Source organism: Oncorhynchus kisutch, linkage group LG12 (assembly GCF_002021735.2).
Source record: "Oncorhynchus kisutch isolate 150728-3 linkage group LG12, Okis_V2, whole genome shotgun sequence".
Classification (NCBI taxonomy): Eukaryota; Metazoa; Chordata; class Actinopteri; order Salmoniformes; family Salmonidae; genus Oncorhynchus; species Oncorhynchus kisutch.
Genome location: NC_034185.2, coordinates 50,878,798 through 50,892,225, shown reverse-complemented (window position 1 = coordinate 50,892,225; position 13,428 = coordinate 50,878,798). Strand labels below are relative to the sequence as shown.

The window sequence follows — 13,428 nt, the reverse complement described above, 5'->3', positions numbered from 1 at the left end:
TTTGCTGAAACTGGTGCATAAACTACACCATGGGCATTAATTTGGAGTTCCCCCTTTGCTGCTATAACAGCCTCCACTCTTTTAGGAAGGCTTTCCACCAGTGGTGTAAATTACTCAAGTAAAAAATACTTTAATGTACTACTTAAGTCGTTTTTTTGGAGTATCTGTACTTTACTAATTATATTTTTGACTACTTTTACTTCACTACATTCCTAAAGAAAATATTGTACTTTTTACGCCATACATTTTCCCTGACAACCAAAAGTACTCCTTACATTTTGAATCCTTAGAAGAACAGGACAATTGTCAAATGCATGCACTTATCAAGAAAGCATGTCGTCATCCCTACTTCATCTGGCCTGGCGGACTCACTAAACACAAATGCATATTTTGTAAATAATGTCTGAGTGTTGAAGTTTGACCCTGGTCATTCATACATTTTAAAAACAAGAAAATGGTCCCGTCTGCTTTGCTTAATATAAGGAATTTGAAATTATCCATTGTTTTACTTTTAATACTTTAGTATATTTTAGCAATTACATTTACTTTTGATACTTTAAGTATATTTAAAATCAAATAATTTTACTCAAGTAGTATTTTACTGTCTGACTTTTATTTGAGAGACTTTCTATAAAGGTATCTATACTTTTATGATAATTGGGTATTTTCCCCACCACTGGTGATTTGCCTGCACTGTCGGCTGCAATGTTGAACAAGCCCTGCATTTAAAAAGTATTCCAAAAACGCCACTTTTTTTCCCAAATGAAGGAAAGGGAGGAATCTGTTTTTCTTTTGCCCTTCCTTTTTCGGAAAATGTAACCAATCATTGTTCCTTATATGTTTTCAACTGGCCAATCACCACCATTTCACAAAAGAGGCGGGACTATTTCCAAGGATTCGTCCGCATTGACCTCGGCCACATCCTTCGTGCCCTTTAATTCGCAGTTTACACATTGGCAGACTGGAAATTTATCCAGCGAGTTTTATTTTACTTGTATATCTAAATTAGAAAATGGCGTTACTAACACCTCTCCTTGCATTCCTCTACCACTTGCCGCAGGTGTACAAGTGGCTGCTAAAGCCATACTATGTCGCGTCTCTGTTCATGTCAGTCGCGTTTCTCCTGATCCGCAAGACGCCAGGCATCTGCGAGCATCTTTCGACACAACGAGAGGATGGCAACCCCTGCGACTTTGACTGGGTCAGTATTGAATGGTGTAACAAATGGGGATTGAAAAATGGTAGGAAGGATACACGTGATTAGGCCGAGATAAAGACTGGTTAGATTGCCAACGAGCGAACGTTAGCTATCCCATGCTAAATGTGATGACAGAGTGGGAGTTTAGTTCGCTACATGAATGGCCATTCTGAAATTCGGTGGGAGCTGGCCTGGGTTCGACACTGAAAGATGCTATAGAGACTGTAACCCGAAACTAAATCGGAAAGCAACAGTAAGGTGATGTGAGACAGAACCGAACAAAGGGTGGGTGTACTGGGGAGTTTGCAGGTGCGTGCCCCCCTCTCATACTAGGCTACCAGGACCTTGTTTTTTAAATTTTTATCTCGGGCTGAAAGTGCCACTACCACCATGAGTTCACGCACCAAAACCACCCAAAAAAGTACACGGGCAAAAACTGGAGTTAGTTGCACGCCTGCCCCGACCCTGTAACGTAAAGCAGTAGATGAAACGTCAAAAGACTGAAATGCCTGTATGTTTTATTCTATTCTCATGTTCCACAGAGAGAAGTGGAGATTCTTATGTTCCTCAGTGCCATCGTCATGATGAAAAACAGAAGAGCTAGTAAGTATCAGCCCTGAACTAGAGCCCTGTCATCATCAGAGATCTAGCTAGCGTACCCATACTTTTATGACCCATTCTCATCTGTTTACTTACTTAAAAACAGACTGACAACGAGGCGCACACGTCGTTATACAAAAATCCTTGACCAATAAAGCAGCTCACTATCACTAATTCACTCCATGTAAATGTTTCATACAGAGCTAAATTCAAAGGTTAATCATCAGCGGCGTTGTACCCGTCTGCGTTTAGACACTATAAAACTGCCCCCCCATCAGTTGGTCATCATCACAAGTTACCACAGCCACAGAGCATTTTAGAGTTTATTAGTCACATGCACAGGGTCACACATGATTGCAGGGTACAGCTGACTAGTGGTGGCTATTCAGCAGCCTGGTGGTCTGTGGGTAAATGCTATTGGCCAGTCGTCAGTTTTTGCCATGATGGTCCTGTACTGACTACGTGTTGGAAGCGGGGAGAACAGGCTGTGGCTTGGGTGGCTGAGGTCATAAACCCCGCCTATTTCTATTGATCTTCGCAGCGGTCTAATGCACTACAGACCCCGGTTCGTTTCTAGGCTATATCACAACGGGCTGTGATTGGGAGTCCCATGGGGCGGCGCACAATTGGCCCAGTGTCGTTAGGTTTTGGCCGGGGTAGGCAGTCATTGTAAATAAGAATTTGTTATTAACCGACTTGCCTTGTTAAATACACAAAAGTCCAATTTTAACCTTAACCATGCTGCCAACCATATGCCTAACCTTAAATGAAGACAAAAAAACACATATTTTTGTTTTGATGAATGTTTATGATATAGCCAATTTTGAGGCTGTTGTATCTAGGGGAAACACCCTCCGTTTGAGCTAGGGGTCTCCTTCAGCAGGCAGACATGTTTGTTTTACATGACATTCAACACATGGTTACCATTTCCGTTAAACGATTGGTACCCACACACATTGCTAGCGAAGTTTCACTTTTGTATCCACAAGGCTAACATTTCAGACACTTAAACTTTGTCTGAGCAAATCGTTTGGTGTAAAGCCAAATCTTTTTTTGTTCTTGGTTACTGCTGTATATTCATGATATTGTTCAAATTATTCATCCAATCTGCTATGGCAAATGTCATGTCCGCACAGCCCTATTTAAATTAATACTTTAGTGTTGTAAACAGACCGTTCATAGGAAGAAATGATATGGCTGTGTTGTCTGTCGACCTTGTGGTGTCATTGTGGTGTTTACGTTATTGTGGCTCTGTTGTTGGTCGTTGGCGCTCCCTTCGTCTTTCATCGGCCTGTCTCTCCCTCCTCCCTAAAGTGAATCCCTCACTTGTTAGGCCTCAACTATAAACTGTCCCTCTTTCTCAGGCTCAAACAGTTTTTACACTTTTCTTCGTAGTTCTTCGTGTCGCTCCTTTACCCGTCGTTTTACAAAACAGTTTGTTCCTGTCTTCTATTCACGTCGGTTCTTTCTCTGTCGCTCTAAATGTTATTGTTCTTTGTGTTTCCTCCCCAAGTTCACTCTTGTCCTCAACCTGCAAATTGTCCTTATTCTATGCCATAGTTTGTTTGTTTTTAAGATAAAAAAGGTTGTTTACTTGATTTAACCCCTTCTCTCCATTTCTCGTTGTCTCAGTAACGGTGGAACAGCATGTGGGGAACATCATTCTGTTCAGTAAGGTTGCCAACGTTATCCTCTTCTTCAGACTGGACATCCGCATGGGCCTGCTCTACCTCACCCTCTGCATCGGTCAGTACGCACACTTGCATGCATACACACTTTGTTCATACATACACATACATGGATACACACAGACACGCACTCCTCTACTGTTGTGGTAATTAATGCCTAGTTAGATGACATGACCTATAAACTGATGGCCCCTCATTCGGCTCTCTGATTGGCTGATTGTGTGTTCCAGTGTTCCTGATGACCTGTAAGCCTCCTCTCTACATGGGCCCAGAGTACATCAAGTACTTCAGTGACAAGACCATAGACGTGAGTACCATAGATTACCTCTAAGGCTCTACTGTGACTGACAATATTGCCATGTTAGTTTGAAAATAACACAGATGCGTGTATCAAAAATGATACTTTCACAGGATCGCCGAAGGTGACACCAGTTAGGTTGTTTTTGACATTTCAGTTGAAAGTGTTTTTATCAGGTGATTTCAAAGCCGATCCACGCAGAGGATGATTTTATTGATTGAAATTGGGACTTTTAGTGAAACTGATGGCTGACTTGTGATTCTGTTGCAGGACGAGTTGGAGAGGGACAACAGGGTGACGTGGATTGTAGAGTTCTTCGCTAACTGGTCCCCGGAGTGTCAGTCCTTTGCCGCCGTCTACGCAGACCTCTCCCTCAAGTAAGACGGCGACTAATCTTCACTATACACGACGAAAGTCTCCATTTTAATGCATTACACCATAAACCCATAGCGTCAATCAACATCCTCTCCTGGATTGTGTTCCCTATTAGTATCACCTGTCAGTTTGTGGTGCGACTGAAGTGGTACTGCTATTGCTGCGAGTTTGTTGGGAAATTGAAGTTTTCTCTCTCATGGTTACAGGTATAACTGTGCTGGGCTCAAGTTTGGGAAGGTGGACATTGGCCGGTATGGAGACGTATCTAAGAAGTAGGTCCCTTTTCTCATTCACTCTCTTTCCTCCTTTCTCTCGCTCTCTCTCTCTCTTTCTCTCTGCAGATTGGGGTATATATTTAAGTGAAGTAGATTTCTGATTGGACGTCTCTGATTTTGAAACATTGTAATTGCTTCCCATCCTCCATCGCTCTTCTCCAGGTACAAGGTGAGTACCTCTCCCCTCTCCAAGCAGCTGCCCTCGCTGCTGCTGTTCCAGGGGGGCAAGGAGGTGATGAGACGCCCCCAGGTGGACAAGAAGTGTAGGGCCGTATCCTGGAGCTTCACTGAGGTGAGAGGAGTGGTTTCAAAGCAGAACATAGAAATGTGCACACACCAGGGTTTCCGTTAGCTGATAATAGCTGACTTTTAGTGTGTGTGTGTGTGTGTGTGTGTGTGTAAGAGAATTTGCACCAGCCCATTGACTGGGAGAGGGGAAATCGTAGTTATCGGTCTAAGTTAATTAGCATCATATAGTGTACAGTATATTCGCTATGTATTTTCTCACACTCGTATAGGATACAGCGCCTTTGAGCGGAAAATCTGTCAGACACCGTGAGAGCTGCTCTAGCATCTCAAACAGAAAATGCATACATAGGCAATGGAAGGCAAATGCTCTTCAGCATGTCACACACCACTTTGCAATGAACTGGAGGCTGTATGCTTTTTGAAAATATATACTTAACTTTTCGAAAACCTGAACGCTTTAATTATACATATTGAGGCATGTCTTACCTTCAAAGTAGCCCAGCCAAAATCAGACCATCTTTGGAGGTAGGGGTAATTAGCGGGGTATTTCCCCCCCCCCCCCCCCCCGCTAATTTCATTATGGAAGGAACGTTTGTGCGTATCCTACTGCCTTGTGTGCATTGCTGCTCTTAAAATGTGAAGAAATAATAGTTTATCAACATTTTATGTTAAACGTTCTGATCTGTTGCATCAGACTCATTGCGTTAACTTTATTTTTTATAAAGCTCAGTACTGGTTGTATGAATTTGGGATCTTAACGTCCCCCAACTGTTCTGGAGTCTGTTTGGAATAGGTTATTTCTTTCTCGACAAGCTGATTTAATAGAATAGGTTAACCTTTTCTGCTATGCGGGACAGTAGATTAACATAGGCTATGTGATTTTGCTGTTCGTTACTCGTCTTAGCTGAGGAAAAGTAAATGTGGGCAGTCATTCTAACATCCTCAAAGTGCACATCAGAATTAGGTAAGAAGGACCTCCCATTGTTGTGTCCTTGACTTCTGTTAATGAATTACCATCTAAATGTGATTTGTCATTCTGAGCACCGTGTGTGGACGCCCTAATCCGGTTACGCACCCAATCAAATCAAATTTATTTATATAGCCCTTCGTACATCAGCTGATATCTCAAAGTGCTGTACAGAAACCCAGCCTAAACCCCCAAACAGCAAGCAATGCAGGTGTAGAAGCACGGTGGCAAGGAAAAACTCCCTAGAAAGGCCAAAACCTAGGAAGAAACCTAGAGAGGAACCAGGCTATGTGGGGTGGCCAGTCCTCTTCTTGCTGTGCCGGGTGGAGATTATAACAGAACATGGCCAAGATGTTCAAATGTTCATAAATGACCAGCATGGTCGAATAATAATAAGGCAGAACAGTTGAAACTGGAGCAGCAGCACGGCCAGGTGGACTGGGGACAGCAGGGAGTCATCATGTCAGGTAGTCCTGAGGCATGGTCCTAGGGCTCAGGTCCTCCGAGAGAGAAAGAGAATTAGAGAAAGGACACTTAAATTCACACAGGACACCGAATAGGACAGAAGTACTCCAGATATAACAAACTGGCCCAAGCCCCCTGACACACAAACCTCTGCAGCATAAATACTGGAGGCTGAGACAGGAGGGGTCAGGAGACACTGTGGCCCCATCCGAGGACACCCCCGGACAGGGCCAAACAGGAAGGATATAACCACACCCACTTTGCCAAAGCACAGCCCCCACACCACTAGAGTGATATCTTCAACCTTCAACTTACCATCCTGAGACGAGGCCGAGAATAGCCCACAAAGATCTCCGCCACGGCACAACCCAGACAGGAAGATCACATCAGTGACTCAACCCGCTCAAGTGACGCACCCCTCCTAGGGACGGTATGAAAGAGCCCCAGTAAGCCAGTGACTCAGTCCCTGTAATAGGGTTAGAGGCAGAGAATCCCAGTGGAAAGAGGGGAACCGGCCAGGCAGAGACAGCAAGGGCGGTTCGTTGCTCCAGAGCCTTTCCGTTCACCTTCCCACTCCTGGGCCAGACTGCACTCAATCATATGACCCACTGAAGAGATGAGTCTTCAGTTAAGACTTAAAGGTTGAGACCGAGTTTGCGTCTCTTACATGGGTAGGCAGACCATTCCATAAAAATTGAGCTCTATAGGAGAAAGCCCTGCCTCCAGCTGTTTGCTTAGAAATTCTAGGGACACGGTCTTGTGACCGTAGCGTACTTGTAGGTATGTACGGAAGGACCAAATCAGAGAGATAGGAGCAAGCCCATGTAATGCTTTGTAGGTTAGCAGTAAAACCTTAATCAGCCCTTGCCTTGACAGGAAGCCAGTGTAGGGAGGCTAGCACTGTAGTAATATGATCCATTTTTTGGGTTCTAGTCAGGATTCTAGCAGCCGTATTTAGCACTAACTGAAGTGTATTTAGTGCTTTATCCGGGTAGCCGGAAAGTAGAGCATTGCAGTAGTCTAACCTAGAAGTGACAAAAGCATGGATACATTTTTCTGCATCATTTTTGGACAGAAAGTTTCTGATTTTTGCAATGTTACGTATATGGAAAAAAGCTGTCCTTGAAATGGTCTTGATATGTTCTTCAAAAGAGAGATCAGTGTCCAGAGTAACGCCGAGGTCCTTCACAGTTTTATTTGAGACGACTGTACAACCATTAAGATTAATTGTCAGATTCAACAGAAGATCTCTTTGTTTCTTGGGACCTAGAACAAGCATCTCTGTTTTGTCCGAGTTTAAAAGTAGAAAGTTTGCAGCCATCCACTTCCTTATGTCTGAAACGCATGCTTCTAGCGAGGGCAATTTTGGGGCTTCACCATGTTTCATTGAAATGTACAGCTGTGTGTCATCCGCATAGCAGTGAAAGTTAACATTATGTTTTCGACTGTCATCCCCAAGAGGTGAAATATATAGTGAAAACAATAGTGGTCCTAAAACGGAACCTTGAGGAACACCGAAATTTACAGTTGATTTGTCAGAGGACAAACCATTCACAGAGACAAACACGGTTATTTTCATCATTGTGTCAAGAGATATAGTACTAAAACACTTGAGCGTCTCTCTTGATCCTAGGTCCTGGCAGAGTTGTGCAGACTCAGGACAACTGAGCTTTGAAGGAATATGCAGATTTAAAGAGGAGTCTGTAATTTGCTTTCTAATAATCATGATCTTTTCCTCAAAGAAGTTCATGAATTTATCACTGCTGAAGTGAAAGCCATCCTCTCTTGGGGAATGCTGCTTTTTAGTTAGCTTTGCGACAGTATCAAAAAGGAATTTCGGATTGTTCTTATTTTCCTCAATTAAGTTGGAAAAATAGGATGATCGAGCAGCAGTAAGGGCTCTTCGGTACTGTCTTTCCAAGCTAGTCGGAAGACTTCCAGTTTGGTGTGGCGCCATTTCCATTCCAATTTTCTGGAAGCTTGCTTCAGAGCACGGGTATTTTCTGTATACCAGGGAGCTAGTTTCTTATGAGAAATGTTTTTAGGGGTGCAACTGCATCTAGGGTATTGCGCAAGGTTAAATTGAGTTCCTCAGTTAGGTGGTTAACTGATTTTTGTCCTCTGGCGTCCTTGGGTAGGCAGAGGGAATCTGGAAGGACATCAAGGAATCTTTGTGGTGTCTGTGAATTTATAGCACGACTTTTGATGTTCCTTGGTTGGGGTCTGAGCAGATTATTTGTTGCAATTGCAAACGTAATAAAATGGTGGTCCGATAGTCCAGGATTATGAGGAAAAACATTAAGATCCACAATATTTATTCCATGGGACAGAACTAGGTCCAGAGTATGACTGTGACAGTGAGTGGGTCCAGAGACATGTTGGACAAAACCCACTGAGTCGATGATGGCTCCGAAAGCCTTTTGGAGTGGGTCTGTGGACTTTTCCATGTGAATATTAAAGTCACCAAAATGTTTTATATTATCTGCTATGACTACAAGGTCCGATAGGAATTCAGGGAACTCAATGAGGAACGCTGTATATGGCCCAGGAGGCCTGTAAACAGTAGCTATAAAAAGTGATTGAGTAGGCTGCATAGATTTCATGACTAGAAGCTCAAAAGACGAAAACGTCTTTTTTTTTTTTGTAAATTGAAATTTGCTATGGTAAATGTTAGCAACACCTCCGCCTTTGCGGGATGCATGGGGGATATGCATATACTTCCAGTTAATTTCACAAATGTCCATAAACCCAGACATGTGCACACACACACTCAATCTCACTCTCAACAGGAGAACATCATCCGGGAGTTCAACCTGAACGAGCTCTACCAGAAGTCCAAGAAACTCAATAAGTCCAAGGGAGACTGGAGTGACAAGATCAACGAATCACAGTTCCCGCCGTTGCACGAAGAGGAGGAGCCCGAGGTCGACGCCCAGGGGGAGGAGACGGAGACCAAGAAGGACAAATAGAATTGTCAGGGGCCTCAGAAGAACGCTGGGACATCACAATGGGACTAGCTGGTGTTATGTTCTATCGAGGGAACAAACATGATTGTTACGAACCCTTTTTTATTTTGCTATGTACAACACGTGATTATGATTAACTCAATATTAACTAATATCTCAACTGTACAGTTAGATTTGTACGTCTCCGTCATACTTATGAGTTGCATCGATCTTTCCTCCAGTTCCCTAGAGAAACTCTATGCTCATCATTGGTTGTGTCCCAAATGGCATTATATTACCTAATATAGTGCACTAGGGAAAAGGGGTGTGACTTATGACTTAACAATTGAATGCATTTTTATTTAGGCTTTAATATTGGCACACTACAATTATACACTCCATTCCTAGTGTTTCACTAGATTTAAAACGTGTCCCATTTGGGGATATAGTGTGAATTTACACTCCGTCCAGTCCATGCTTGGTGAGACAAATTGCATGCACCCATTGAACTGAAGTTACATTGGCTTCGTCTGAAATGGCTTAATGGTTCCGACATGGTGAAGTATTTTACGCCAGCTACCTACCTTCAACTGGGTCCATGATAATGATAATGAACCATGGCCTCTGTCCCAAAAAGGTCTTTGAGAGGAAACTTGTTTTATTTTATTTTTCTCTTCCATAAGTGGTTGTCACCTAAAGATGATGCTGGAGTGAACAGAGCATTTGGCTAATAACACTAAGTCCATGTGAGAACTAGACCTGTTACTTTGTCATCTACAAAATAGTCATATCAGAGATGGTTGAGGGAGGCACTGGTGGTCTCTATCCCTCACTCCCCTCTGTGACAGAATATCCCTCACTCCTCTCCACCCTGACAGAATAGGTAGAATTACATGTTTACTTTCAAAACGCTTCCATCTAAACGATGAACATTTTTGGCACCAGCATCTCTAGGTGATGTAACAGAACATTTTACTACCTGTTTGACATTCCCTTGGCTACTGTAGAATTCTGTCTCAACCTTTCGTTCAGAATGTGTAGATTGAATGGGTGAGCCTGCCACTTGAGGTGTCTGACATGTTTTTTTTATGCAATAAAAAGGAACATTGCCTTTACATTTCAAGTTGCACTATACTCTAAGAAATCATGCACGGGGGGGTGTGGTATATGGCCAACATACCACTAAGGGCTGTTCTTAGGCACAAATCATCAGAGTGCCTGGACACAGCCCTTAGCCATGGTATATTGGCCATAAACCCGAGATGCCTTATTGCTATTATAAAACTGGTTACCAATGTCATTAGAGCAGTAAAAATTAATGTTTTGATATACCACTGCTGTCAGCAAATCAGCATTCAGGGCTCATCCCACCAGGTTTACAATTAAAGATAAATGGGAATTTAAGCATTTTTAGCAACATGTATGTTTTGGTGGCATACCGTAAAAAAATAAAATAAATACTGCATAGTTTCCTATGAACGCGAAGCGAGGCAGCCATCTTTGTCGGCGCTGGATGTTGAACCTACATTTTGGCACCGCCTTCTGGTAGTGACGGCATTTAAGAGGTATGGAGGGAGGCGAGACATGAAGCCAAGCTTTGAGCCCCCCCCCCCCCACCCCCAAATCAGTAGGAGTTCGCTCCCTACATATGAACCTGAGAACCACTGACTGATGTAAACCCCACAATGATTCTCTGGCCCTTTAACAGAAGAAATTCTGTTAAGTTACATGAAAATCTACTGTAACTGGATCATAACTTTTAATTGCCAATGTGGAATCCTTTGGTCCAACTTAAAAGTCCTACTCTGAATGTGTAGTAAGTATGGGATAGACTATGTTCTGCCCTTTCTCATGTGTTGCATTGGCAGACCTCAACTGCAAACAAAAAGAACACTGCCTTTGGTTTTAAATACTTTATTACCAATGCTCAAACACACACGCACATACACACATGCACACGCCCACACACATACAGAGCTATACAGTACTTTTTAAATTGTATTTATTTATTTCAAAACACCCAAGTCCAGGGCCTGTACTTGTCTAAACATCATCTGTAAGGGCATTGGCTGTTCCTGATGGCAGTCAAACATATTGGGCGACGTGCTTTTTTTTTGTGTCCTAGACCATTTTGTTTCATTCTACGCTCCTGACTGGTCAAACAAACTGTCAGTCTAAAGCAATGCCCTGTAAATTGTCTTAAAATCTTGCAAAAAAAAAGAAAAGTACAAATTAAATATAAAAAGGTTGTTACTGACTTTCAGCTGCTCATCATTGGTTTAAACCATTAACGAATAAAAGAGTAGGTTGATATGAATCTCTTGCGCTCTCTGGATTGGTCGCGCCAAAGCATGTGATCCTCGCTAGTTTCTCAATAGGTCAGCTAGTGGACTGCAACCAGAGATGTCAGTATCCGGACCAATAAAACAAAACATTGGGTGTGTGTTATGGCATTATATTCCCTACATAGTGCACTGCTTTTGACCAGAGTCTTTTAGGCCCTGGTCAAAAGTAGTGCACTATATAGTGAATAGGGTTCCATTTCAGACACACCCATTACAAAGCTCAGAAGTAAACAATCAGAAAGTACAGCAGGGTATTTCTGAAATATGCCCCAAGAGAAGTCGAGTGGTTACTGTGTATCAAAGGACTTTAAAAATGCTACATCGCCTTCTTTTATCAAATACATTGTTTCCCATTGGCTGAACCATATCATTGTCCAGCTCCTCTCTTTGGCTGAATACTCAAAACTCAGCCTCTGATTGGCTGGTGCAGCCATCAATCCAAATTAGCCGCATTCCAGTGCTAGTCGGAACTAGGAAACTGACATTTTCGACTTGCTAACTGGTTGAACGTGGCACGTGTTTAACTAAAACCAGTTAATAAGTCAGAAATGTCCCAAGTTCCGACTAGCACTTGAACGCGGCAACAGTTTCTTTCTTGTTTGGTTATAATTCTGACATTAACTCAAACCAAAAAACCCTATATCAGCCCGTAAAAAAAAAAAAAAAAATCTTATCAACAGTTATATATAAATTCATATAAAATAACATTTTGAAATTAAATAGGTAAAATAAAATAAAAACACCTTGATTATCAAGGCCATTGCTCCAAAGTTTGTTTAGGAAAGGCTGCTCCATCTTTAGTACAGACCCGATGATTGTGTCACTGGTCAAGTTTCTTATTTTTTATCATTCCATTGGTCCTTAAGTGAAATCTCCGCCCACCCGGGGAACCAGGCCAGGCCAAAAACTAACTCTACCAATGATCCTGCTGTCTACTACAGTTTAGCATTTCCATTTCTGATTGGTCATGAGAGAATGGCAGCGTGATCACTAGCCAATCACAGTGGCCCATAGTGGCCGGTGCATGCCACAGTCACCTTTAAATGCCACTGATTGGAGGAAATCACCATAAATTCCAAACCATATAATTCTGTACAGAGAATGAATCATTACATATTTATGAATGAATGAACATTTTTGTTTTTCTCTTTAAAATATTGGCTGTTTTTACAAGCAGCCCAATCCAGATGTATTTTTCCCCTTTTACTTTCTCAGAGCTGATCTGATTGGTCAAAAAAATATCAGAATTGAGCTGCCTGTGTATACGCAGCCATGTTGATCTTCCTTGTTTTATCCAATAAAGGCAAACCCAGTTGTAACTGTCAGTCAATCATTCCCACAGAGTTCAATCTGCCCAGAAATTGGTGGATTGTCAAAGAGTCTTATGATTGGCTCGCTGGGCCCGTAAGCCTACCATGTCATAGTGGTGCATTGTGTTCTTGAATGTGATTGGTTAAACAACTTCCTCCCGAATAGTTCTGTAGTTCCTTGACTGGAGGTCTCTGAATGAGAGAGGAAGTCCGGAGTCCATCGCATTTGGAAGAAGAGCTAGAAAAGTCTGTCGTTTCACTCTTCCTCATCACCCAACTTTTAAAACGTCTGTTTATTAAAAGCTTTCCTCTCCTGAAGGGTCCGAGAGGCAGAAATATCATCAGTCAATCTGACACCTCCTTCACCTTCAACCCCTGACGCCATTAGTCGGAGTAGCCGCCCGTCAAACTCAGACTGAAATCTCATAGGTGGTCCCGCCTACGCCCGTCACTTTCTTCACCCCGCCCCCCGGCTTGTGGGCGGGGCTCTGGGTGTTTCCAGGGCTGGGATAGGCCTGTCCGGGGCGAGTGGACATGCTGATTGGGTGAGAGGGGGAGGAAGGGGTGGAGCCTGAGGAAGAAATGGAGGACCTGGGCTGCCCATTCGTCCGGCTGAACAACTTCATCTGAATCTCGTCCCTGGATAGAGAGAACGAGAGAGGGAGGGAAAGAAGGATTAGTTAAGAAATTGTAGAGGAAGAGCGCACACTCTG

At 42.8% G+C, this 13,428-nt stretch overlaps 2 protein-coding genes across 3 annotated transcripts in view; one reads left to right on the top strand and one right to left on the bottom strand.

The window, feature by feature from the left end:
* Positions 1-863: 863 nt before the first annotated feature.
* LOC109901143 (thioredoxin-related transmembrane protein 2-B-like) lies at positions 864-12,517 on the top strand. The gene is made up of 8 exons (XM_020497187.2): positions 864-1,201; positions 1,741-1,801; positions 3,431-3,544; positions 3,717-3,793; positions 4,055-4,161; positions 4,366-4,431; positions 4,597-4,726; positions 8,905-12,517. The coding sequence occupies exons 1-8, from the start codon at positions 1,013-1,015 to the stop codon at positions 9,082-9,084; spliced, it is 924 nt and encodes a 307-aa protein (XP_020352776.1). The 5' UTR covers positions 864-1,012; the 3' UTR covers positions 9,085-12,517.
* LOC109900437 (palmitoyltransferase ZDHHC5) overlaps positions 11,046-13,428 on the bottom strand; it is a 36,955-nt gene continuing 34,572 nt past the window's right edge. The window contains exon 12 of one of the 2 annotated variants that reach the window (XM_031837776.1): positions 11,046-13,354. In XM_031837776.1, coding sequence (XP_031693636.1) covers positions 13,126-13,354 — 229 coding nt within the window. In that variant the 3' untranslated portion in view covers positions 11,046-13,125. The remainder of the gene's footprint in view (positions 13,355-13,428) is intronic. The other variant, XR_004211998.1, reaches the window with a different exon arrangement.

Coding starts and splice junctions, on each gene's coding strand:
- LOC109901143 (XM_020497187.2), top strand. CDS start 1,013: ATGGCGTTACTAACACCTCTCCTTGCATTCCTCTACCACTTGCCGCAG. Junction 1,802..3,430: donor GATGAAAAACAGAAGAGCTA/GTAAGTATCAGC, acceptor TCGTTGTCTCAG/TAACGGTGGAACAGCATGTG. Junction 3,545..3,716: donor CTACCTCACCCTCTGCATCG/GTCAGTACGCAC, acceptor TGTGTGTTCCAG/TGTTCCTGATGACCTGTAAG.